The sequence below is a fragment of the Ranitomeya imitator genome, chromosome 2 (assembly GCF_032444005.1).
Source record: "Ranitomeya imitator isolate aRanImi1 chromosome 2, aRanImi1.pri, whole genome shotgun sequence".
In the NCBI taxonomy this organism is placed as follows: domain Eukaryota; kingdom Metazoa; phylum Chordata; class Amphibia; order Anura; family Dendrobatidae; genus Ranitomeya; species Ranitomeya imitator.
In genome coordinates this window covers 155,140,601-155,164,038 of record NC_091283.1, presented here as the reverse complement: position 1 = coordinate 155,164,038, position 23,438 = coordinate 155,140,601, and the positions used below count along the sequence as shown (strand labels likewise).

The following is a 23,438-nucleotide window of genomic DNA, read 5'->3' as shown; positions in this document are numbered from 1 at the left end:
CATTGCTGGCCACCTTAGAAGTGTCCAGTGCTTTCTCTCAAACCATTTTCTAGTGCTTTTTGAAGTGCGTTTTGGGTCATTGTCCTGCTGGAAGACCCATGACCTCTGAGGGAGACCCAGCTTTCTCACACTGGGCCCCACAATATGCTGCAAAATTTGTTGGTAGTCTTCAGACTTCATAATGCCATGCACATGGTCAAGTGATCCAGTACCAGAGGAAGCAAAGCAACCCCAAAACATCAGGGAACCTCCGCCATGTTTGACTGTAGGGACCGTGTTCTTTTCTTTGAATGCCTCTTTTTTTTTCTCCTGTAAACTCTATGTTGATGCCTTTGCCCAAAAAGCTCTACTTTTGCCTCATCTGACCAGACAACATTCTTCCTAAACGTTTTACGCTTTTTCAGGTAAGTTTTGGCAAACTCCAGCCTGGCTTCTTCATGTCTCGGGGTAAGAAGTGGGGTCTTCCTGGGTCTCCTACGATACAGTCCCTTTTCATTCAGACGCCGACGGATAGTACAGGTTGACACGGTTGTACCCTCGGACTGCAGGGCAGCTTGATCTTGTTTGGATGTTAGTCGAGGTTCTTTATCTAACATCCGCACAATCTTGCGTTGAAATCTCTTGTCAATTTTTCTTTTCCGTCCACATCTAGGGAGGTTAGCCACAGTGCCATGGGCTTTAAACTTCTTGATGACACTGTGCACGGTAGACACAGGAACATTCAGGTCTTTGGAGATGGACTTGTAGCCTTGAGATTGCTCATGCTTCCTCACAATTTGGTTTCTCAAGTCCTCAGACAGTTCTTTGGTCTTCTTTCTTTTCTCCATGCTCAATGTGGTACACACAAGGACACAGGACAGAGGTTGAGTCAACTTTAATCCATGCCAACTGGCTGCAAGTGTGATTTAGTTATTGCCAACACCTGTTAGGTGCCACAGGTAAGTTACAGGTGCTGTTAATTACACAAATTAGAGAAGCATCACATGATTTTTCGAACAGTGCCAATACTTTTGTCCACCCCCTTTTTGTTTGGTGTGGAATTATATCCAATTTGGCTGTAGGACAATTCTTTTTGTGTTTTTTTTTCATTTAAGACAAATTAAATAAAGATAATAATACCAAATAATTTGTGTTTGCAATCTTTTTCAGGAAGAAAATGAGTATTATCTGACAGAATTGCAGGGGTGTCAATACTTTTGGCCATGACTGTACGAAGGTGGCAGTGCTGACTCCACACTGCTGCGCCCAAGACCTGGTTTTGTCAGGTACTGCAGCCCCATTGAAGTGGATGGGGCCAAGCTACAATACATGACAAGACATGTAGACAGGGGCAATGTGGTTTTCTTTTGACAGTTACAGCAGACCACCCCTACAGAAACAATTACAGGGGTGAAATAGTGTAACCGTGAGGACGGAGTCAGCATGGCATAATGAATATTAAACATCTACCGTGACTGGCTCTGCTCGCAGGTCTGGCATAAATTCCTTTAATCCGCGACCTGATAACCCAGCAGCTCTCCAGACCCAGAGACGGCGGATTAAAAGAATTTTTATGGGGAGCGTACTAAAAAGAATGAAGAAAAAGAGGTAACTGGAAACAAGGTTCAACCTTTTCCCTTTACAACCTGTGCGGGATTACTGTGCACACAGACGCTGTCACTTACCGTGCTCCACAAATACGTTGCAGTGTGGGCCGCCATGTTTGGCGGGCTCCTTCTTGCCGACTCCTTTGATAAAGGGCAAGGTAGGCAGACTCGGCCTCCTCTGGTCCCCAAGGACTTTTCCAGGCTGCTGACCCATAGGACGAAGCCGCACAAAGTAAAAAAAAATAATAAAAAGCGCACGTTCTACGTCTTTCTGGGGCCCGACTCTTCAGGGTGGTTTCTCTGGATTTCTGGCGCCCGGCTTCTCAGCGCGGTTTCTCCGTCTGTCTGGTGCCCGTCTCAGCGCGGTTTCTCCGTCTGTCTGGCGCCCGGCTCCTCAGCGCGGTTTCTCCGTCTGTCTGGTGCCCGGCTCCTCAGCGCGGTTTCTCCGTATTTATGGCGTACGGCTCCTCAGTGTGGTTTCTCAATCTGTCTGGCGTCCGGCTCCTCAGCGCAGTTTCTCCGTTTGTCTGGTGCTCGGCTCCTCAGCGCGGTTTCTCTGTACTTATGGCGCCTGGCTCCTCAGCGCGGTTTCTCCGTATTTATGGCGCCCAGCCCCTCAGCGCGGTTTCTCCGTCTGTCTGGCGTCCGGCTCCTCAGTGGCTTTTCTTCGTCTTTCTGGTGTCCGATCACTTAGAAGAGGAACTGAGTCTGCACAGACGGAGCAGGATGTGGTGAGCAGCGCAGACGATTTCATAACAATTCCCAAAAAAGCCCTAAAAATGACCAGGGACAGCGAGGGGACCATAGATATTGGGGGTCGAGGGGCAGAGCACCTGGGTCACGGGTCAGCCATGGCTTACAGTCTCGGGTCACAGGGGGGCTCAGTGCTCTGGTTGGTGGCGGTTACACCGGACCCGGTAATAAGTAACACAACAAGTCTGTTCCCCGCTGTCACTTCCTTGGTCATCCCCGTATCTGGGGGTACACAGGCCCCTGGTAGTCCGGGGGCCGCTAGTACCGAGGCTCAGCCCCCTCTGACAGCTCCGTGTGAAAGTGTCAGTGGCTGCCGGGACGTCCTGCCCTCTCCACCGCCGCCATGATGGGCCCTGGCCGCAGCCGCTGCTGCCCTGGGAGACGCCGTGACGTCACTTCCGGATACAGTTTTGCGGCGATCATAGGTGACAAGTTCCTTGTCTCCGGCTCAGGTCTTTGGATAATACAGATTACAGAAGTCTACAGACCCCTGTTGCGATAACAGGTCACCTTGGAACGTCGGTAACGGAGATTCACCGGAGCACATCAGTGTAACAGACTTGTACCATACAGTGGTGGGTCTTGTGGGGTTCTCCGGTATACGGCGGGTCTTCCGGGGTGTTTCTGATACACGGTGGCTCTTGGGTGTTCCCGGGATATACAGCAGGTGTTGTGGGGTGTTACCGGGATATACAGCAGGTCTTGTGGGGGTGATCCCGATACACGACGGGTCTTGTGGGGGTGGTCCCGGTACACGACGGGTCTTGCGGGGGTGGTCCCGGTACACGATGGGTCTTGCGGGGGGCGGTCCCGTTACACGACGGGTCTTGCGGGGGCGGTCCCGGTACACTACTGGTCTTGCGGGGGGCGGTCCCGGTACACGACTGGTCTTGCGGGGGGCGGTCCCGGTACACGACGGGTCTTGCGGGGGCGGTCCCGGTACACGACGGGTCTTGCGGGGACGGTCCCGGTACACGACTGGTCTTGCGGGGGGCGGTCCCGGTACACGACGGGTCTTGCGGGGGCGGTCCCGGTACACGACGGGTCTTGCGGGGGCGGTCCCGGTACACGACGGGTCTTGCGGGGGCGGTCCCGGTACACGACGGGTCTTGCGGGGGCGGTCCCGGTACACGACGGGTCTTGCGGGGGCGGTCCCGGTACACGACGGGTCTTGCGGGGGCGGTCCCGGTACACGACGGGTCTTGCGGGGGCGGTCCCGGTACACGACGGGTCTTGCGGGGGCGGTCCCGGTACACGACGGGTCTTGCGGGGGCGGTCCCGGTACACGACGGGTCTTGCGGGGGCGGTCCCGGTACACGACGGGTCTTGCGGGGGCGGTCCCGGTACACGACGGGTCTTGCGGGGGCGGTCCCGGTACACGACGGGTCTTGCGGGGGCGGTCCCGGTACACGACGGGTCTTGCGGGGGCGGTCCCGGTACACGACGGGTCTTGCGGGGGCGGTCCCGGTACACGACGGGTCTTGCGGGGGCGGTCCCGGTACACGACGGGTCTTGCGGGGGCGGTCCCGGTACACGACGGGTCTTGCGGGGGCGGTCCCGGTACACGACGGGTCTTGCGGGGGCGGTCCCGGTACACGACGGGTCTTGCGGGGGCGGTCCCGGTACACGACGGGTCTTGCGGGGGCGGTCCCGGTACACGACGGGTCTTGCGGGGGCGGTCCCGGTACACGACGGGTCTTGCGGGGGCGGTCCCGGTACACGGCGGGCCTTGCGGGGGTGGGCCTGAAACACGACGGGTCTTGTGAGGTGTTTACAGTATACGGCAGGTCTCGCAGAAGGTTCCTGCAGGCCATTGGGGCGATGCTCTGCTAGCCTCTCAAAAATTGAGTCAGAGGGTAAAGGTAACTATTAGTTGAGCGAATATACTCATTGCTCGGGTTTTCCCCAAGTATTTGTGACTGCTCGGAGATTTAGTTTATCACCTCAGCTGCATGATTTACAGCGGCTAGACAGCCTGAGTACATGTGGGGATTGATTCCCTAGCAACCAGGAAACCCCCCACATGTACTAAGGCTACCTAGACGCTGCACTCACAAATACTCAGAGACCACCCGAGCAACGAGTATCCTCGCTCATCACTAGTAACTATGTCTCATATACCCAAATCTGATTATTTGTGGAATATGCAGAAAAAAAAAATCTGATCTACAACGGCCGCATTGAGCATCTCAAAGGATCTGCTGCCAGGTAGACAGGACTCCTGTGGGAATAGGTCACATAGGAGGAAATGCACGGCTATGGTGGGCCTGTGGAGATGGAAAACGTTGGTTACCATTAGAGTTGAGCAAAATTCTTTGGGTTGCCGAATAAGCTGCAGAGGGAACTCGGCTTCCTGGATTGTGGCGGCTGATCAGCGCCGCAGCTGTATGACAGCACATGCATGGAAAGGCTGGGTATTGGACTCGCTCAACGCTAGTTGCCATCCCTGGAATTTATGTGCCCCACCCGGAGTCTCCATCGCCCTAGTTATATTGATGTGGGCTCCCAAACACAGCAAAGGATCAATGGTGTCGGGGTGGTTGCTGCTGTATTTCCAGTAAGCAGCATGGTTGATTTTTACTGAAATATTGCTGGTGACTTCATACTTTCACTTTTTGTCTTTTTTTGGGGGAGGGGGGTAAGCAGAAGTGGCAGCAATACATCGAGAGCAGGAAATAATCAGAAAAGGTATAGTAAGTGTCAGATATAGACGAATTATGAGATGTTGCTCAAGGACCTCAGCCCTTTCTTCCATGTGCGGAGGACCAGAAATTTCGTTTATGGTGGTCATTTATTCTACTGTCGGAGCGATCGGTACAGGGGCTTGTATCGCCTAACGCCAAGCATGTAGCACATATGAGGTGCAGTACCTTCATTTCTCAAATAATAAGGCAGCACACACTTTGTATGGACAGAGGGGGCATTTGTCCCGAGTTTTGCATGATCAACATGTCTCATAGCAGATTACTTCTTTTGGGTCAATATCTTGACTTTTGTTGGTTTTGGCATCAGAGACTATTATGGGGGTCAGCAGGCGAGCACAGGGACCAGTGCACACTGCATTAAATACTGGTGTGTATGACCGAGTCCAAGCAGAAGCCAAACACATGAGACATTGAGTACTTAATGACTGATATTAAATTGCACTAGCCATTATATTAGGACAATACAAAAAATTATATAAGTGAAATTATTCCTCAAAATAATGTGCCCCATATCCTGTTTGGGGAGCTGCACACATCAGCATGTGGAGCTTCAGGGTATGGGCTCACGCTGCGGATTTCCTGCGTTTTTTTTACCGGAAGAAACGCTGCAGATCCACAAGTGATTTACAGTACAATGTAAATCAATGAGAAAAAAAAATGCTGTGCTAATGGTGTGGAAAATCCCGTGCAGAAACGCTGCGGATTAAAAGAAGTAGCATATCACTTTTTTGCAGAACTGCAGCGTTTTTGTACCCATTCCATTAAAGAAATCCGCATGGGTAAAAAACGCAGTAAATCCGCACAAAACACACGTCAAATCCACACCTGCGTTTTCTGCCAAGAGATGCAGAATCCGCAGAAAAAATTGCGTCCATGTGACCTGTGTCTATCTGACCAGGGCTGCCGGGTGTCAGAATCAGCCAAGTGCCAGGAACAGTCATGCACCGCTCCCTGGACTTTAACCCCCCAAAATACTGCGATTAAACGAGATTGCAGCATTCCGGGAACCGGCGGAGGGCTGCCACCCCCCTCTGCCTTTGGATCGAAACCCCCTAGCATGACTAGAGGTCCCGATTGTTGCCATGGTAACCCGATATCGTTATAACGGCATCCGGGTCACCAGCGCTAGGAAACTTGCGGATCATGCTCATTATTATTTATATAGCACCATTAATGCCATGGTGCTGTACATGAGGGGGTTACATCAAAATACAAATATCACTGACAGTAAACAAAACTAACAATGACAGACTGGTATAGAGGGGCGAGGACCCTGCCCTTGCGGGATTACATTCTACAGGATGGTGGGAAAGGAGACAGTAGGTCGGGGGTTGCTGTAACTCCAATGCTGTTAAGGTGGTCGTGGGGTCATTACAGGTTGTAAGCTTCCTTGAAGAGATGGGTTTTCAGGTTTCTTTTGAAGGATCCAAATGTGGTGGATAACTGGATGTGTTGGGACACTGAATTCCAGATGATGGGGATATTTGGCAGAAGTCTTGGAGGCGATTGGGTGAGGACCGAATAAGCGTGGAGGAGAGAAGGAGGTCTTGGGAGGACCGGAGATTACGTGATGGAAGATATTGAGAGATTAGTTTGGAAATATACGGAGGAGAAAGGTTATGGATGGCTTTGTAGGTCAGTGTTAGTAGTTTAAACTGGATACGCTGGGAAATTGAAGTGAAGGGATCTGCAAAGAAAGGAAGCAGGAGTGTAGCGATCTGATGATTGCTGCTATGTAGCAGAGCTGATCAGGCTATGCCAGCTTCTAGCCTCCCATGGAAGCTATTGAAGCATGGCAAAGGTTAAAAAAAAAAGTTTTTAAAAATATGAAAAATATATATAAAAAAAAAGTTTAAATCACCCCCTTTCACCCCATCCAAAATAAAACAAAAAAAAATCCAACCTACACATATTTGGTATCGACGCTTTCAGAATCGCCCGATCAATAAAAAAAAAAGCATTAACCTAATCGCTAAACGGCGTAGCGAGAAAAGATTCGAAACGCCAGAACTACGTTTTTTTTTAGGTCGCCGCGACATTGCATTAAAATGCAATAATGGACGATCAAAAGAACATAACTGCACAAATGTGGTATCATTAAAAACATCAGCTCGGTACGCAAAAAATAAGCCCTCACCCGATTTTAGATCATGAAAAATGGAGATGCTACAAGTATCGGAAAATGGCGCTTTTTTTTTTTGTTAGCAAAGTTTAGAATTTTTTTCACCACTTATATAAAAAATAACCTAGACATGTTAGGTGTCTATGAACTGGAGAATCATAATGGCAGGTCACTTTTAGCATTTAGTGAAGCTAGCAAAAAAGCCAAATAAAAAAACAAGTGTGGGATTGCACTTTTTTTGCTATTTCACCGCACTTGGAATTTTCTTCCCGTTTTCTAGTACAAGACATGGTAAAACCAATGGTTCTGTTCAAAAGTACAACTCATCCCGCAAAAAATAAGCCCTCACATGACCATATTGCCGGAAAAACAAAAACAGTTATGGCTCTGGGAAGGAGGGGAGTGAAAAACGAAAAAGGGCCGCAGCAGGAAGGGGTTAACTGGAATCTGTGGCCATGGGCCACATGGAAGACCCGGCCCACTACCTTCCTGTAGTCAGTTTAAAAAATAAAAGCCCAGTAGGTTTTCCTAAATCTGTCTTGGATGCATAGCTTGCCCAAGACCACACTCGCTTTTATTCTGCATTGCAATCACAGCTTTGCCTGTGACTGCAATGCACTCCCGCGGCCTCAATATGCTTCTTTGCTCATCCTGGGGGACACAAAGAGACCCTTGCATATGAACCCGGTCACTGCCTCACACCATACATAAAAACCCGATATAAATCTGGTATCGTTGTAATTGCAACGACCCGAACCCGAGTTTCCATATAAGTCTCTGAAATATATGATTCAGACGGAACCTCTGGCAGAAGATTCTTTATGTCCCGGAAGAAGGCACACGAAGCCGAAACCCGCGTAGGGGCCGTGGCACCATCAGACCAGAGGTAACCATCATCTTTTTATATTTATTGTTACCATGCCATCCCCTTATTAATCCTTGTGTGGCTTTCATATAGCTATTTTGTCCATATTCGCATTGCCTATTAATTGGCCACAAGGTGTATTTATTTGTGGTGGTGTGGTTCACATCTACTATATAATTGTCTAAGGATCACTTCCATCTGTCTGTTACGGATATTCATTGGTCGCGGCCTCTGTCAGTCAAGGGAATCCAAATCGCTGATTGGTCGCGGCAAAACAGCCATGACCAATCAGCGACGGGCACAGTCCGGAAGAAAATGGCCACTCCTTACTCCCCGCAGTCAGTGCCTGCATACTCCCCTCCGGTCACCGCTCACACAGGGTTAATGCCAGCGGTAACGGACCGCGTTATGCCGTGGGTAACTCACTGCGTTACCGCCGCTATTAACTCTGTGTGACCAAGTTTTTACTATTGATGCTGCCTATGCAGCGTCAATAGTAAAATGATCTAATGTTAAAAATAATTTAAAAAAATAAAGAATTATATACTCACCTTCTGCAGCCTTTCCCACTCCTCGCCACGCTCCGGTAACCACTCCATGCAAGCGGCAAGTTCCGGTGCCAATGATGGTATGGGAGAAGGACCTGCCATGACGTCACGTGACCGCGACCTCATCACAGGGCCTGCGCGAGAAGGACCTGCCATGACGTCACGGTCATGTGACCGCGACATCATCACAGGTCTTGCGCGAGAAGTACCTGCCATGACGTCACGGTCATGTGACCACGACGTCACAGGGCTTGCGCGAGAAGGACCTGCCATGACGTCACGGTCATGTGACCGCGACGTCATCACACCCTGGGACCGGAAGCTGCCGACAGAACTACAAGGGGCCCTCGTATCAGAAGGTGAGTGAGTATGTTTATTTTTTAACCTGTGACATACGTGGCTGGGCAATATACTACGTCGCTGTGCAATATACTACGTGGTTCTGTGCTGTATACTACGTCGCTGGGCAATATACTATGTGACTGTGCAATATACTACGTGGGCTGTGCAATATACTATGTGACTGAGCTGTATACTATGACTGGGAAATATACTACGTGGACATGCATATTCTAGAACAGGGGTGTCAAACTGCATTCCTCGAGGGCTGAAAACAGGTCATGTTTTCAGGATTTCTTTGTACTGCACAGGTGATAATATAATCACCAACTCATTTGTGTAGGTGAATAAATTATCACCTGTGCAGTACAAGGAAATCCTGAAAACATGACCTGTTTGCAGCCCTCGAGGAATGCAGTTTGACACCCCTGTTCTAGAATACCCGATGCGTTAGAATCGGGCCACCATCTAGTTTTGATATACCGTATTTTCTAGTGTATAAGACGACCCCCAACTTTTCCATATAAAATATGGAATTTGGGATATACCCGCCGTATAAGACGGGGGTCATCTTATACGTCCAGTACATCCAGAATCCAGTACAAAACTACTACCCTTATCCACAAAGCACTCCATGGCTCAGCACCACCCTACATCTCCTCCCTGGTATCAGTCTACCACCCTACCCGTGCCCTCCGCTCCGCTAATGACCTCAGGTTAGCATCCTCAATAATCAGAACCTCCCACTCCCGTCTCCAAGACTTTACACGTGCTGCGCCGATTCTTTGGAATTCACTACCTAGGTTAATACGATTAATCCCCAATCCCCACAGTTTTAAGCGTACCCTAAAAACTCATTTGTTCAGACTGGCCTACCGCCTCAATGCATTAACCTAACGATCCCTGTGTGGCCTATTTATAATAAAAAAAAAAAAAAAAGGTTCCTCGCATCATGTTCTCATACACTTTATGCAGTATTAGCCCTCTGTGTCTGTACTGCTACATATTGGTTCATGCAGCTTTACATGAACACCTGAGCCTTACACTATAGCTGGTCCGAATAACTAAAGCAATTGTTATCATCCACCTCTCGTGTCTCCCCTTTTCCTCATAGTCTGTAAGCTTGCGAGCAGGGCCCTCACTCCTCCTGGTATCTGTATTGAACTATATTTCTGTTATGCTGTAATGTCTATTGTCTGTACAAGTCCCCTCTATAATTTGTAAAGCGCTGCGGAATATGTTGGCGCTATATAAATAAAAATTATTATTATTATATTATTATACGTCCAGTCATCTTATACGGCGTGTGGTTCCCAGGGTCTGGAGGAGAGGAGACTCTTCTTCAGGCCCTGGGATCCATATTCATGTAAAAAAATTAAAGAAAAAAAAAAATATGGATATACTCATCCCTCCGTCGGACCCTGGCTCTCAGCGCTGCAAGCGTCTGCCTCCATTCCTAAGAATGCAGTGAGTGAAGGACCTTCGATGACGTCGCGGTAACGTGAGCTCGAAGGTCCTTCACTCAGTGCATTCTTAGGAACGGAGGCAGACGCTTGCAGCGCTGAGAGCCAGGGTCAGTCAGAGGGGCGAGTATATCCATTTTTTTTTATTCTTTATTTTTTACATGAATATGGATCCCAGGGTCTGAAGGAGAGTCTCCTCTCCTTCAGACCCTGGGAACCATCCAGGATCGCTCCGTGCACCCGTACCCGGCGTATGACCCCCAACTTTTGGGACAAATTTTAGTGGTTAAAAAGTAGTCTTGAGGTACCTTCACACATAACGATATCGTTAACGATATCGTTGCTTTTTGTGACGTAGCAACGATATCGTTAAGGAAATCGTTATGTGTGACAGCGACCAACGATCAGGCCCCTGCTGGGAGATCGTTGGTCGCTGAACAAAGTCCAGAACTTTATTTCGTCGCTGGATCTCCCGTGGACATCGCTGGATCGGCGTGTGTGACACCGATCCAGCGATGTCTTCACTGGTAACCCGGGTAAACATCGGGTAACTAAGCGCAGGGCCGCGCTTAGTAACCTGATGTTCACCCTGGTTACCAGCGTAAAAGTAAAAAAAAAACAAACACTACATACTTACCTACCGCTGTCTGTCCCCGGCGCTCAGCTTCTCTGCACTCCTCCTGTACTGACTGTGAGCACAGCGGCCGGAAAGCAGAGCGGTGACGTCACCGCTCTGCTTTCCGGCTGACCGACGCTCACAGCCAGTACAGGAGGAGTGCAGAGAAGCTGAGCGCCGGGGACAGACAGCGGTAGGTAAGTATGTAGTGTTTGTTTTTTTTTACTTTTACGCTGGTAACCAGGGTAAACATCGGGTTACTAAGCGCGGCCCTGCGCTTAGTTACCCGATGTTTACCCTGGTTACCCGGGGACTTCGGGATCGTTGGTCGCTGGAGAGCGGTCTGTGTGACAGCTCTCCAGCGACCAAACAGCGACGCTGCAGCGATCCGGATCGTTGTCGGTATCGCTGCAGCGTCGCTTAATGTGAAGGGGCCTTTATACGCCGGAAGATACAGTAATCTCCCTTTGGTCTGTGGTGTCTTGTTCAATTGGTACTGTTCAAAATTTGTTAATATTGTCTATCGTTTTGTTATTCAATAAAATTACTTTTTCACTATTCTAGTTCTGATGTGCAAAGTTTTCTATAGGGTAATATTTTCCTTGCATGGGACTATTTATAAGTATTCCTTATGGGCACAGGGGTTTTGGGTTACTAACCCTGTGTATTGTTTGTTTAATCGATGTTCCCTATAATGAGGTAGATGGAGGCTCTGTGGATGCGGTCTGACCTGTGATCCGGCGGTGTCTTTTTAGGATTGCATAAAAGTGCAGTCAGCCACAGTTTTGTGCACTTCTGAAATGGACACCGTTGAACAGAGGCGAGACGTAGTCCAGGGTAACTCTGCTGCCTCATTATAGTGAATGGATCGCTTGGGGGTTTCATCTGAATCACGTCACTCAGAGATTTAGATGGAAACCCCAAAGTAAGTGCTCAGCGTAGAGCGCAAGATAACTGTGATCCAAAACGTTATGTAAAATGGTCCTAATAAAAGCTTCCACTCAATCCACAAAAAAAAGCAAGTCCTCACTCAGGTCTATCATCTGTTAGCGGAAATATAGGGGGCTTCCACGTTACTGGTAGCACAAAGGCTCTGGAAAAGCAAAATGGCTCCTCACCCACCAAAAGAAATTCAGCAAATTCTTTGCTCCAAAATCCAAATGCCCTCCCCTCCCTTCTGAGCCCCACAGTGTACCTAAACCACATAACGTCCACATATGGCATTTCTGAAGCGAAGAGACCCTACCTAACTTACGGGCACATGTCTCCAGAAGCACGGGCTGGGTGTAAAGTACTGGTCACTATAACGGCAGTCTGCACTCGGCAACATTCATTGCTTTTAGTTTATTGAAAATACCCATGGAGTCAAAATCGTCTCTACATCTGTAGATATACCCCTTGGGGAATTTAGTTTCCAAAATTGGGTCACTTGATGTTTGGGGAGGGGAGGGATGGGGGGGGGGGGGGGGGGGTAATTCTGCTTTTCTAAGCAATTGGGGCTCTGTGTATGGAGTCCAAACTGTTCTAGGAAAATCCAGGAGGCAAATAGCGCTCTGTCCCTCCAGAGACTCTCCGTATGGCTAAGTAGCACTGTACAGCCACATATGGGGCATTGCCACTTTCCGTAGACATTATGGGACAAATTTTGGTGCCATTTTTACAGACTTCTTGCGTGAATATGTAAAGTCTGAGGCTAAAACAATTTTTATTTTTTTTTAATCAGAATCACCGGGATCCGTTGAAACATTCCAGAGTTATTACCTCAGAGTGACAGTGGTCATAATAGTAAAAACTGGCCCAGTCATTAATGTGCAAACCACCTTTGGGATTAAAGGGAATCCATCACCACATTTCACCAATCTAAACTATTACTACGGGCATACATACAGGCTATAGTCTACTGAAAGCAGTCCTACCTGTGTGTCTAATGTCAGTCAGATGTCTTGTTGCTGAGAAATCATCCTTTATCTCTTTATATAAGTCACCTCTTCCAGGCTCTGGGGAGGGCGCTGCCTGGAAGATGACTGCCTCCAGGGATTATTATACATGATGGAGAGATACCAGTGTGAGACAAGTCACTAACACAGAACGGGAGAAATTACATTTGTCTTCTTGCATACTCATTTTTTGCAGTTTTTACAGCTCTGCTGTATTGTAGCCCTGTCTGCGTGTTGGATGGAAGCTAAGAACCTGCAGATGTATCGGGTATAATCACACACAGCTCTGCAATGAGATCAGGACAGCAGAGCGGTCATCACACTGGTGACTCTCCTTCATGAAAAATCTCTGGTGGCAGTTATCTTCCAGGCAGCGTCCTCCCCAGAGCCTGGAAGAGGTCATTTATATAATATAATAAAGAAAGATTTCTCAACAAAGCATCTGATAAAATGAGACGTACAGGGATCACTCTCCTCAGCAGTCTATAACCTTTATGCTCATAGTAATAGTTTAGATCTGTCACCACATTTGACTTTCATTAGCAGACTCACTGATTGGCACTCAGGTCACTAATGTATAACAACTGGGCAGCACTGATTTCAGCAGCTTTAAATAAAGGCAATGCTTAGATGTGGCATGTGATGACTGCAGCATACAAAACAACAATCTGAGAGCAGCATAGAAGAGGAGGGACGAAACCAGACAGAGATGCTGTTGTAGGTTAAAGAGAAGGCAGAAGTTGAAATGCCACTGCGTGCTGCATAACCCTACCCTCAGAGAGCCATTGTGTGACGACCCCGCCCCCACAGAGAAAGCCAGAGCGTGCCACATAACCCCACCCCCCGCAAGCAACACAGAGCGTGCTGCATAGCCCCACCCCCCACAAGGAACAGAGAGTGCGCTGCATATCCCCACCCCCCACAAGGAACACAGAGCGCGCAGCATAGCCCCACCCGCACAAGGAACAGCACACCACATAACCCCACCCCCCGCAAGCAACACAGAGCGCGCCGCATAACCCCACCCCCCACAAGGAACACAGAGCGCGCCACATAACCCCAGACCCACAAGGAACACAGAGCGCGCCGCATAGCCCCACCCGCACAAGGAACAGAGCGCACCACTAGTGATGAGCGAGTGTACTCGTTGCTCGGCTGGGCTCCGAGTATTTATGACTGCTCGTAGATTAAGTTTTCATCACCTCAGCAGCATGATTTACAGCTAGCAACCAGGCAACCCCCACATGTACTCAGCCTGGCTAGTAGCTGTAAATCATTCAGCTGCCGTGATGAAAACTAAATCTCTGAACACTAACAAATACTCGGAGGTCACCCGAGCGTACTCGGGAAAACCAGAGCAACGAATACACTCGCTCATTACTACATGCCACATAACCCCACCCCCACAAAGAACACAGAGCGCGCCATATAACCCCACCCCCACAAGGAACACAGAGCATTTTGTTGCATATCCCCCCACAGTGATTTTCATCAGAACAGGGAGAGAGTCCAGTTTGGGTAAGATTACCCTTGCGACGCAGTTCGCCACCTCACACACACGCCCTTGCAGCAAAGTTCCTTCTCCATGGGCATTCAGGTATAAAGTGATCATGTAGAAACAACAGACAAAACCTTTAAATATTGGCAACAAGGATTATAGAAAACTCTGCACCCGTCTATCTTTTCTTCAAGTGGAATAGCAAACTGGACTCTCTCCCCGTTCTGACGAAGCTCCCTAGCAGGAACGAAAACATTCAACCGTTATGAATGCAAAGTAAAATAAAAAGGAACTCCATGTACAGAAAATAATTTGTCTTTCTTGTTTCGTCTGCGTGCCAAGTTTAATTGACGTTGTACATTACGGGTTGGAACCTACTTGAGCTCCTCATTCTAGGTTTCTAGAGTGCCGTACAGTAATCCGTATCCCACAGTGAGTGACATGTAATACTTGTACCATAAAAGTTCTCTATTATTGGATAAGATACTCCGAACTCTGGCCTTCTCTAGATATACGTCACGACAAGACTCCTCTCTAAGGCCTTCTTGGTGCGGGTGCACAGTCCTCATCACTCGCTTGGTCCTAGAAGCTTTTTACAGAAATATATCGCAACAAGCAGTCCGCAACTCCCGAGTCCCACCCATACTCCAGACCAGCATTTCCAGTACAACCATCATACAGTCTGTCTATAGGACACGTCTCTGGCCAGGATGGAAGATGTGGAGCCACAAGGACACTACACCCCAAATGGTGGAGGATGTGTGGCCCCCTCCAACTCCACTGTGAATGTGGTTAGCCCGAGCCAGGCAAGCACTACCCCTCCTGCTCCACAAGACGATGACGGGTCTCCAGCACAATGTCTTCTATTATCTCCATCTTCAGGAGATCCTTAATCTGCAAGAGAAAAGTGGCACCAAGATGAGAAACTGACAACAAAAGAAAGACAAATATGTAGAATTGAGAGTCATCAGTGGTTGATGCTTTTTAATGGCTAACTGAAAAGATGTAACAAATTGCAAGCTTTCGAGACTACTCAGGTGCCTTTATCAGGCAAAGACTAAAAGAAATGTTATGGAACAAAAGAAAGGAAACCCAGAAATAGCACTTTTCTAACAAAACTCCAGAGGTCTCCCACCAGGTGAAACCACAGCTCAAGAGTGTAGGCTCCAATCAAAGGGAGACAGCGGACTACTGTCACATCACAGCCAACTCATGTAGTCTACATGCGTATGTTTTACTGTAAGGAAATCATCCTTATAACATAGGGTGTTTTCCAAGGACCCATTATATGTACCATTTACTAACAGCAGTGTACAAGCTCATTGTGTTTCCAAAGATCCGTACTTTAGGGGCCATGTTTGTGTGACCTCGGCCTACAAACTAAGATACCGGTGACCCCTTCTCCTAATTCATAAGGTATGGGAAAAAGTTAAACAGATAAGGGGTGTCACAGGCCTTACCAAATATTCTCCTATATGGGATAATATAAATTTACAAGAATTTAAGCAAATGAAAGGCTTTGGGCCCTGGAGAGAGGCAGGAATTAGAAGGATGGGTCAGCTAATGGGTCAAGGGAGACTGAAGTCATTCATGGAGTTAAACAGAATTCCAGTTAACACTTAAATTTGTATCATTATAAAAGAAAACTTATTGAGATCCAGATTGATATCACGCTGGCTTCCATTTTGGAGAACAGCGGGACAAGGGGGGCAATATCAGAAGTGTATAGAGATTTATGATTCACCTTTCTAGTCAAACATCCCATCAAGTCTAGAGGGAAATGGGAAGCTGAATTGGGAGAGATAAATGATGATAGCTGGGAATCTATTTTAGAATATGTGACTAAGATCTCTGTGAGCGAACCTGGGAGGATGTCTCAATTATATGTAATTCATAGAGCTTACAGAACTCCCGATAGACCGTTCAGGATGGGTTTGAGGTCTGATTCCGAGTGCTCACGATGTTCGCAGGAACGGCAGACATGTTACATATGCTGTGGCACTGCCCTAGATTGTCTGCCTTCTGGCCATCGGATTGAATCGATGTATAGGTGTGTCATTCCCAGAGACCCTTTGGTCTGTATATTAGGCTACGTGGACGAAATAGCAGCGGTATCTATGGTCAAACTGGCGATTGCTAGACTGTTATTCATAGCAAGGAAATTGATAGCTCGGTTCTGGATCAGAGGAGCCTCCGACTACATGAGACTTTCTTACGCAAGCGGATCATATAATTCTATTGGAAAAAAGTATATACACTAAGAGAAATAAACTCAAAGAATTCCAAAAGATATGGCAACCACGGATGGAATGGAATTAGAGTTGGAAGCTGCATAATGCTATAGATGATGTTCAAACTGTACAATGGGATATGGATTGGGAAAAGTTTATCTGAAGAGGAATGAGGAAGGTACTGAAGGGTTCTCAAAGGGGGGGGGAGGAATGAGGAAGGTACTCAAGGGGTCTCAAAGGGGGGGGTGAGTTTCATTTATAAAAAATATACAGGTCCTTCTCAAAAAATTAGCATATAGTGTAAAATTTCATTATTTACCATAATGTAATGATTACAATTAAACTTTCATATATTATAGATTCATTATCCACCAACTGAAATTTGTCAGGTCTTTTATTGTTTTAGTACTGATGATTTTGGCATACAACTCCTGATAACCCAAAAAACCTGTCTCAATAAATTAGCATATTTCATCCATCCAATCAAATAAAAGTGTTTTTTAATAACAAACAAAAAAACCATCAAATAATAATGTTCAGTTATGCACTCAATACTTGGTCGGGAATCCTTTGGCAGAAATGACTGCTTCAATGCGGCGTGGCATGGAGGCAATCAGCCTGTGACACTGCTGAGATGTTATGGAGGCCCAGGATGCTTCAATAGCGGCCTTAAGCTCATCCAGAGTGTTGGGTCTTGCGTCTCTCAACTTTCTCTTCACAATATCCCACAGATTCTCTATGGGGTTCAGGTCAGGAGAGTTGGCAGGCCAATTGAGCACAGTAATACCATGGTTAGTAAACCATTTACCAGTGGTTTTGGCACTGTGAGCAGGTGCCAGGTCGTGCTGAAAAATGAAATCTTCATCTCCATAAAGCATTTCAGCCGATGGAAGCATGAAGTGCTCCAAAATCTCCTGATAGCTAGCTGCATTGACCCTGCCTTTGATGAAGCACAGTGGACCAACACCATCACTGACTGTGGGTACTTGACACTGGACTTCAGGCATTTTGGCATTTGCTTCTCCCCAGTCTTCCTCCAGACTCTGGCACCTTGATTTCCGAATGACATGCAAAATTTGCTTTCATCAGAAAAAAGTACTTGGGACCACTTAGCAACAGTCCAGTGCTGCTTCTCTGTAGCCCAGGTCAGGCGCCTCTGCCGCTGTTTATGGTTCAAAAGTGGCTTTACCTGGGGAATGCGGCACCTGTAGCCCATTTCCTGCACACGCCTGTGCACGGTGGCTCTGGATGTTTCCACACCAGACTCAGTCCACTGCTTCCTCAGGTTCCCCAAGGTTTGGAATCGGTCCTTCTCCACAATCTTCCTCAGGGTCCGGTCTCCTCTTCTCGTTGTACAGCGTTTTCTGCCACATTGTTTCCTTCCAACAGACTTACCATTGAGGTGCCTTGATACAGCACTCTGGGAACAGCCTATTTGTTGAGAAATTTCTTTCTGGGTCTTACCCTCTTGCTTGAGGGTGTCAATGATGGCCTTCTTGACATCTGTCAGGTCGCTAGTCTTACCCATGATGGGGGTTTTGAGTAATGAACCAGGCAGGGAGTTTATAAAAGCCTCAGGTATCTTTTGCATGTGTTTAGAGTTAATTAGTTGATTCAGAAGATTAGGGTAATAGGTCGTTTAGAGAACCTTTTCTTGATATGCTAATTTATTGAGACAGGTTTTTTGGGTTATCAGGAGTTGTATGCCAAAATCATCAGTATTAAAACAATAAAAGACCTGACAAATTTCAGTTGGTGGATAATGAATCTATAATATATGAAAGTTTAATTGTAATCATTACATTATGGTAAATAATGAAATTTTACACTATATGCTAATTTTTTGAGAAGGACCTGTATATGATTATATGTGAACGATAGCTTGATGTCATATGTTATAATTGTTTTTCTAATAAAAAAATGTATCTAATTAAAAAAAAAAAAAAAAAAGATACCAGTGACCCCCACTGTTGTGGCAGGGGCTGGTGACCACGCACCTGGTAAGGCAGCGACGCTTCGTAGCAGTACAGGATGCTGGTGTCGTACAGGAGCATCTTCTGCGAGCTCAGAGCCAGGATACAGTTCCTCAGGCGAGAGATCACCTCCCGGTCAGAGAGTGGGATCGGCTGCAGAGAGTCAACACACCGGAAATCACAAGTTCTACTCCTCACCCAGAGGCTAAATCAAACACAGTCACAGTATTTCTCACAGCTGCAGGTTTGTTACAAATGCATCCAATCTAGACGCTCAGCACAAGCCTCCTTCCATCCATGCAAATAAAATATCCAGGAAACCAGACTGGATACAAGTGCAGAACCCTCAGCTGTGAGAAGAATTAGATTAATGCCCTGGACACAGGCGTTACCTCCAGATTGGTGATGAAGCCCCCTGCTTCCTCCTCCATCTGTTCCGGGGTGGGGTAGAGCCAGATATAACCATTGTTGCCCAGGATGATGGAGGCTCCGCAGGGGAGATTGTGGAAGTGAGTCTTGCGCCTCTTTATCAGCGATGGTGACACTTGCACCAGGACACCCTGTCCGAGCTAAGAGCAAAAAAAACCACAGTTCACCAAATGGGACTCTGCGGACCCCCAGACACACGAACACTGGGACATCTCACCTTGCCATACTTCAGACTGCGAGTGTGTAAGGAGAGCGCGCCATCAGAGTACACTGCCTGCACCTCCGCCTGAGCAAGCAAGTTAAGGGGCCACACACGCCAGCAAGAAAGCCAGAACTACAGACTGACCACCAAACACATCCAGACACCATGCGTCCAAGCCATAAAGCTCAGAGGATTGTCCAGACCAGAAACAACTGCAACAAAACCTCAGCTGTTTGGAGAACTAAACCTACTGAACCCATTAGAAGTCAATGGATATTTACAACATGGGTCTCGCATGTATCCTATGACAGGCGGCACGATGGCAGTGATAACACCGCGCCAGCCGCTCCTGTGTCAGAGGATACACTAATCAGGTCTCCTTCCTGCAGATAGCCCCTCATGGCCAGTTCATCCTCCGCAGACCTCCTCCTCTGAAAGGCAAAACACGAGATCAGAGCGGTGCAGAATGCCACGTGGCAGAGGGCCCACGAAGATGGGGTAAAGACAAAAACCCTCTCATAATGAAGGAGAGGACGAGAGGCAAATAATCACAAAAGCCAGTGCAAGGAGGACAAAGGAACAACTCACCAGCTCTCCGCCAGGAAGATTCACAGAGGAGAGAAGCAGCACAGAGTCCAGACGAGACAGAGTGTCCACCTTCCACCTCCGCTGCTGCACCTACAACAATCCATAGGGGGCAGTATTATAGTATAGTCTTGTTCATAGGGAGCAGTATTATAGTAGTTATATTCTTGTACATTGGGCAGTATTATAGTAGTTATATTCTTGTATATAGGGAGCTGTATTATAGTAGTTATATTCTTGCACCTAGAAGCAGTATTATAGTAGTTATATTCTTGCACCTAGAAGCAGTATTATAGTAGTTATATTCTTGTACATAAGGGGCAGTATTAGTTATATTCTTGTACATAGGGGGCAGTATTATAGTAGTTATATTCTTGTATATAAGGGGCAGTATTATAGTATAGTCTTGTTCATAGGGAGCAGTATTATAGCAGTTATATTCTTGTACATAGGGGGCAGTATTATAGTAGTTGTATTCTTGTACATAGAAGCAGTATTATAGTAGTTATATTCTTGTACATAGGGGGCAGTATTATAGTACCGTATATACTCGTGTATAAGCCGACCCCCCCTAATTTTGCCACAAAAAACTGGGAAAACTTATTGACTCGCGTATAAGCCTAGGGTAGGAAATGCAGCAGCTACCGGTGAATTTCAAAAATAAAAATAGATGCTGTTCATTATTGCCCCATAGATGCTCCATATAAAGCTGTGCCCCACATATAATGCTCTGCACCGTTCATTATGGCCCCATAGATGCTCCTTATAAAGCTGTGCCCCATATATAATGCTGCTGCAATTAAAAAAAAAAAAAATCACATACTCACCTCTTTGCTCAGGACGCCGGCGCTTTCAATATTTACCTGCTCCTCGTGCAGCTCCGTCTCCAGCACTGACGCTGAGCAGAGGGCGCGCACTGACTACGTCACCGTGCCCTCTAACCTGAGCGTCACTGCCAGAGGACGCTGCAGACGGAGCCGCACTGGAGCGAGTAAATATCGCGCAGCGCTCCCCTCCCGCTCCCTGGACTTCCCTGCTTCTTCCTCGGCGCTGCATCTTCTTCCTGTATTGAGCGGTCACAGTTACCGCTCATTTTCAGTCATGAATATGCGGCTCCACCTCTATGGGAGGTGGAGCCGCATATTCATTTCTGTAATGAGCGGTACCATGTGACCGCTCAATACAGGAAGAAGATGCAGTGCTGGAAGAAGCAGGGACTGCGCCGGAGCAGGTAAGTATAACTAGACAGCCCCCGCTCCCCCTCCCCTGCCGACCCCCAGGTATGACTCGAGTATAAGCCGAGAGGGGGACTTTCAGCCCCCAAAAAATGGGCTGAAAATCTTGGCTTATACTCGAGTATATACGGTAGTTATATTCTTGTACATAGAAGCAGTATTATAGTAGTTATATTCTTGTACATAGGGGCAGTATTATAGTAGTTATATTCTTGTACATAGGGGCAGTATTATAGTAGTTATATTCTTGTACATAGGGGCAGTATTATAGTAGTTATATTCTTGTACATAGGGGTAGTATTATAGTAGTTATATTCTTGTACATAGGGGCAGTATTATAGTAGTTATATTCTTGAACATAGGGGCAGTATTATAGTAGTTATATGCTTGTACATAGGGGCAGTATTAAAGTATATTCTTGTACATAGTAGCAGTATTATAGTAGTTATATTCTTGTACATAGGGGGTAGTATTATAGTAGTTCTATTCTTGTACATAGGAGCAGTATTATAGTAGTTATATTCCTGTACATAGGGGCAGTATTATAGTAGTTATATTCCTGTACATAGGGGACAGTATTATTGTAGTTATATTCCTGTACATAGAGGCAGTATTATACTGTAGTAGTTATATTCTTGTACATAGAGGCAGTATTATAGTAGTTATATTCTTGAACATAGGGGCAGTATTATAGTAGTTATATGCTTGTACATAGGGGCAGTATTAAAGTATATTCTTGTACATAGTAGCAGTATTATAGTAGTTATATTCTTGTACATAGGGGCAGTATTATAGTAGTTATATTCTTGAACATAGGGGCAGTATTATAGTAGTTATATTCTTGTACATAGGGGCAGTATTATAGTAGTTATATTCTTGAACATAGGGGCAGTATTATAGTAGTTATATGCTTGTACATAGGGGCAGTATTAAAGTATATTCTTGTACATAGTAGCAGTATTATAGTAGTTCTATTCTTGTACATAGGGGGTAGTATTATAGTAGTTCTATTCTTGTACATAGGAGCAGTATTATAGTAGTTATATTCCTGTACATAGGGGCAGTATTATAGTAGTTATATTCCTGTACATAGGGGACAGTATAATTGTAGTTATATTCCTGTACATAGAGGCAGTATTATACTGTAGTAGTTATATTCTTGTACATAGAGGCAGTATTATAGTAGTTCTATTCTTATACATAGGGGCAGTATTATGTACTCGGGTGACATCTTTGTACCTCGGTTATTCTTCCCACCACTATGTCGCCCACTTCTCCGTTGTACCTAGGATGAAGCATAGTTGCACATTATATCAGTGTTGATTGGAGCTGGCGGTTTATTATACTTAGGACTAAGAACACTATATGTGTTCGTTCAGCGATACAACGGCCTCTTCCTCCGGCATACACCGGTTCATGTCCAACAACTAAATCTCTTTTCTTTTAATATTATGGAATAAAGTTTTTTTTATTTCAGATCCGGGCTCGGATTCCTTTCATGGACCTGAACCTGCTCATAGGGGGGAGCTGCTGAGTTTGGCTTTTCTGCAGCTGGCGGCTTCCACCATGCCTTATGGGGCCAGGCCATTACTACCCCAGCAGGATGTCGCCCCCCGTCCATGGTCCCCCTCACCTCGTCTTCAGGGCTCGGACACAGATCAGCTTGTTGACTCTCTCCACCACGCCGGCCACAGACGCCAGGAGCTTGTCCTCCTCCATGTAGGTTCCGTGGCCCCTGGAGAACAGACATGATCACACGGGGACCCTCACTGACCAGTCACAGCACGATCTTACACTATAGCATCCCATAGACACAAAGAAGGGTTGAGGACTACAACTCCCAGCAGTCGGTCCGCACCTCATGAACCCGGTGTCCGTGGTGATGGTATCCCCGGGAGACACGAGGTGCCAGCTCCTCTCCGCGCCCAGGGCCTCATTCACGCGTCTCCGAGCAGCCGGTAACCGCACGTCCACCGCCATCCTCCAGCCGCCAAATTGCACGTGACCGGATGTAAAGCGTTCTCTGCCTGCTGCCATGTTTTCTAAGGGCGGAAGAATGGAGCGATTCTCTGAGCGGCCATCTTTGTTAGTGGCAGTGATTTATGATGTCGGAGCGCCCTCTGGTGGAGCTGGATGGCAGGTCCACAGCTTATTCCTGTCAGTGCACACATTGCGGCCTCCTCCGTGATTATAGTTTTGTGTAATGTGCTGGAACACAGGAAAAACCAAGTGGGACGGACTGGGCAATGCCCTATGGTCTGTGTCCTGAGCTGTCCTTCTGGACGCTGAGCTTGTGCTTTGCATTTTTGGCTCAGTTGCGGCGACTGAGACATGGAAATTCTGCCATTGTG

At 47.0% G+C, this 23,438-nt stretch overlaps 3 protein-coding genes across 3 annotated transcripts in view; all 3 read right to left on the bottom strand.

Moving 5' to 3' along the window:
- Window positions 1-2,715, bottom strand: part of ABL1 (ABL proto-oncogene 1, non-receptor tyrosine kinase) — a 102,593-nt gene extending 99,878 nt beyond the window's left edge. Inside the window, exon 1 of the mRNA XM_069747530.1 lies at window positions 1,665-2,715. Within this exon, the coding sequence (XP_069603631.1) occupies window positions 1,665-1,800 (136 nt within the window). The 5' untranslated portion in view covers window positions 1,801-2,715. The remainder of the gene's footprint in view (window positions 1-1,664) is intronic.
- A 304-nt stretch (window positions 2,716-3,019) lies between these two features.
- Window positions 3,020-4,153, bottom strand: LOC138666284 (basic salivary proline-rich protein 2-like). The gene has a single exon (XM_069754510.1). It carries the CDS (start codon window positions 4,151-4,153, stop codon window positions 3,020-3,022), a length of 1,134 nt encoding a protein of 377 aa, XP_069610611.1.
- Window positions 4,154-14,731: 10,578 nt separating this feature from the next.
- On the bottom strand, window positions 14,732-23,155 carry EXOSC2 (exosome component 2). Its single transcript, XM_069747527.1, has 9 exons — window positions 22,946-23,155; window positions 22,721-22,822; window positions 22,327-22,372; window positions 19,856-19,945; window positions 19,633-19,698; window positions 19,283-19,351; window positions 19,029-19,205; window positions 18,661-18,789; window positions 14,732-15,326 (listed from the first exon to the last, which is right to left on the bottom strand). Exons 1-9 carry the CDS (start codon window positions 23,122-23,124, stop codon window positions 15,246-15,248), a joined length of 939 nt encoding a protein of 312 aa, XP_069603628.1. The 5' UTR covers window positions 23,125-23,155; the 3' UTR covers window positions 14,732-15,245.
- Between the last annotated feature and the right edge of the window lie 283 nt (window positions 23,156-23,438).

Bases quoted from the DNA above. Each gene is read 5' to 3' on its own strand.
- LOC138666284 (XM_069754510.1), bottom strand. From the start codon at position 4,153: ATGGCCTGCAGGAACCTTCTGCGAGACCTGCCGTATACTGTAAACACC.
- EXOSC2 (XM_069747527.1), bottom strand. From the start codon at position 23,124: ATGGCAGCAGGCAGAGAACGCTTTACATCCGGTCACGTGCAATTTGGC. The intron at 22,373-22,720 runs GTGAGGGGGACC...GCTTCATCCTAG, and splicing joins GTCCGAGCCCTGAAGACGAG to GTACAACGGAGAAGTGGGCG. The intron at 19,352-19,632 runs GTATCCTCTGAC...TTGCTTGCTCAG, and splicing joins AGGAAGGAGACCTGATTAGT to GCGGAGGTGCAGGCAGTGTA.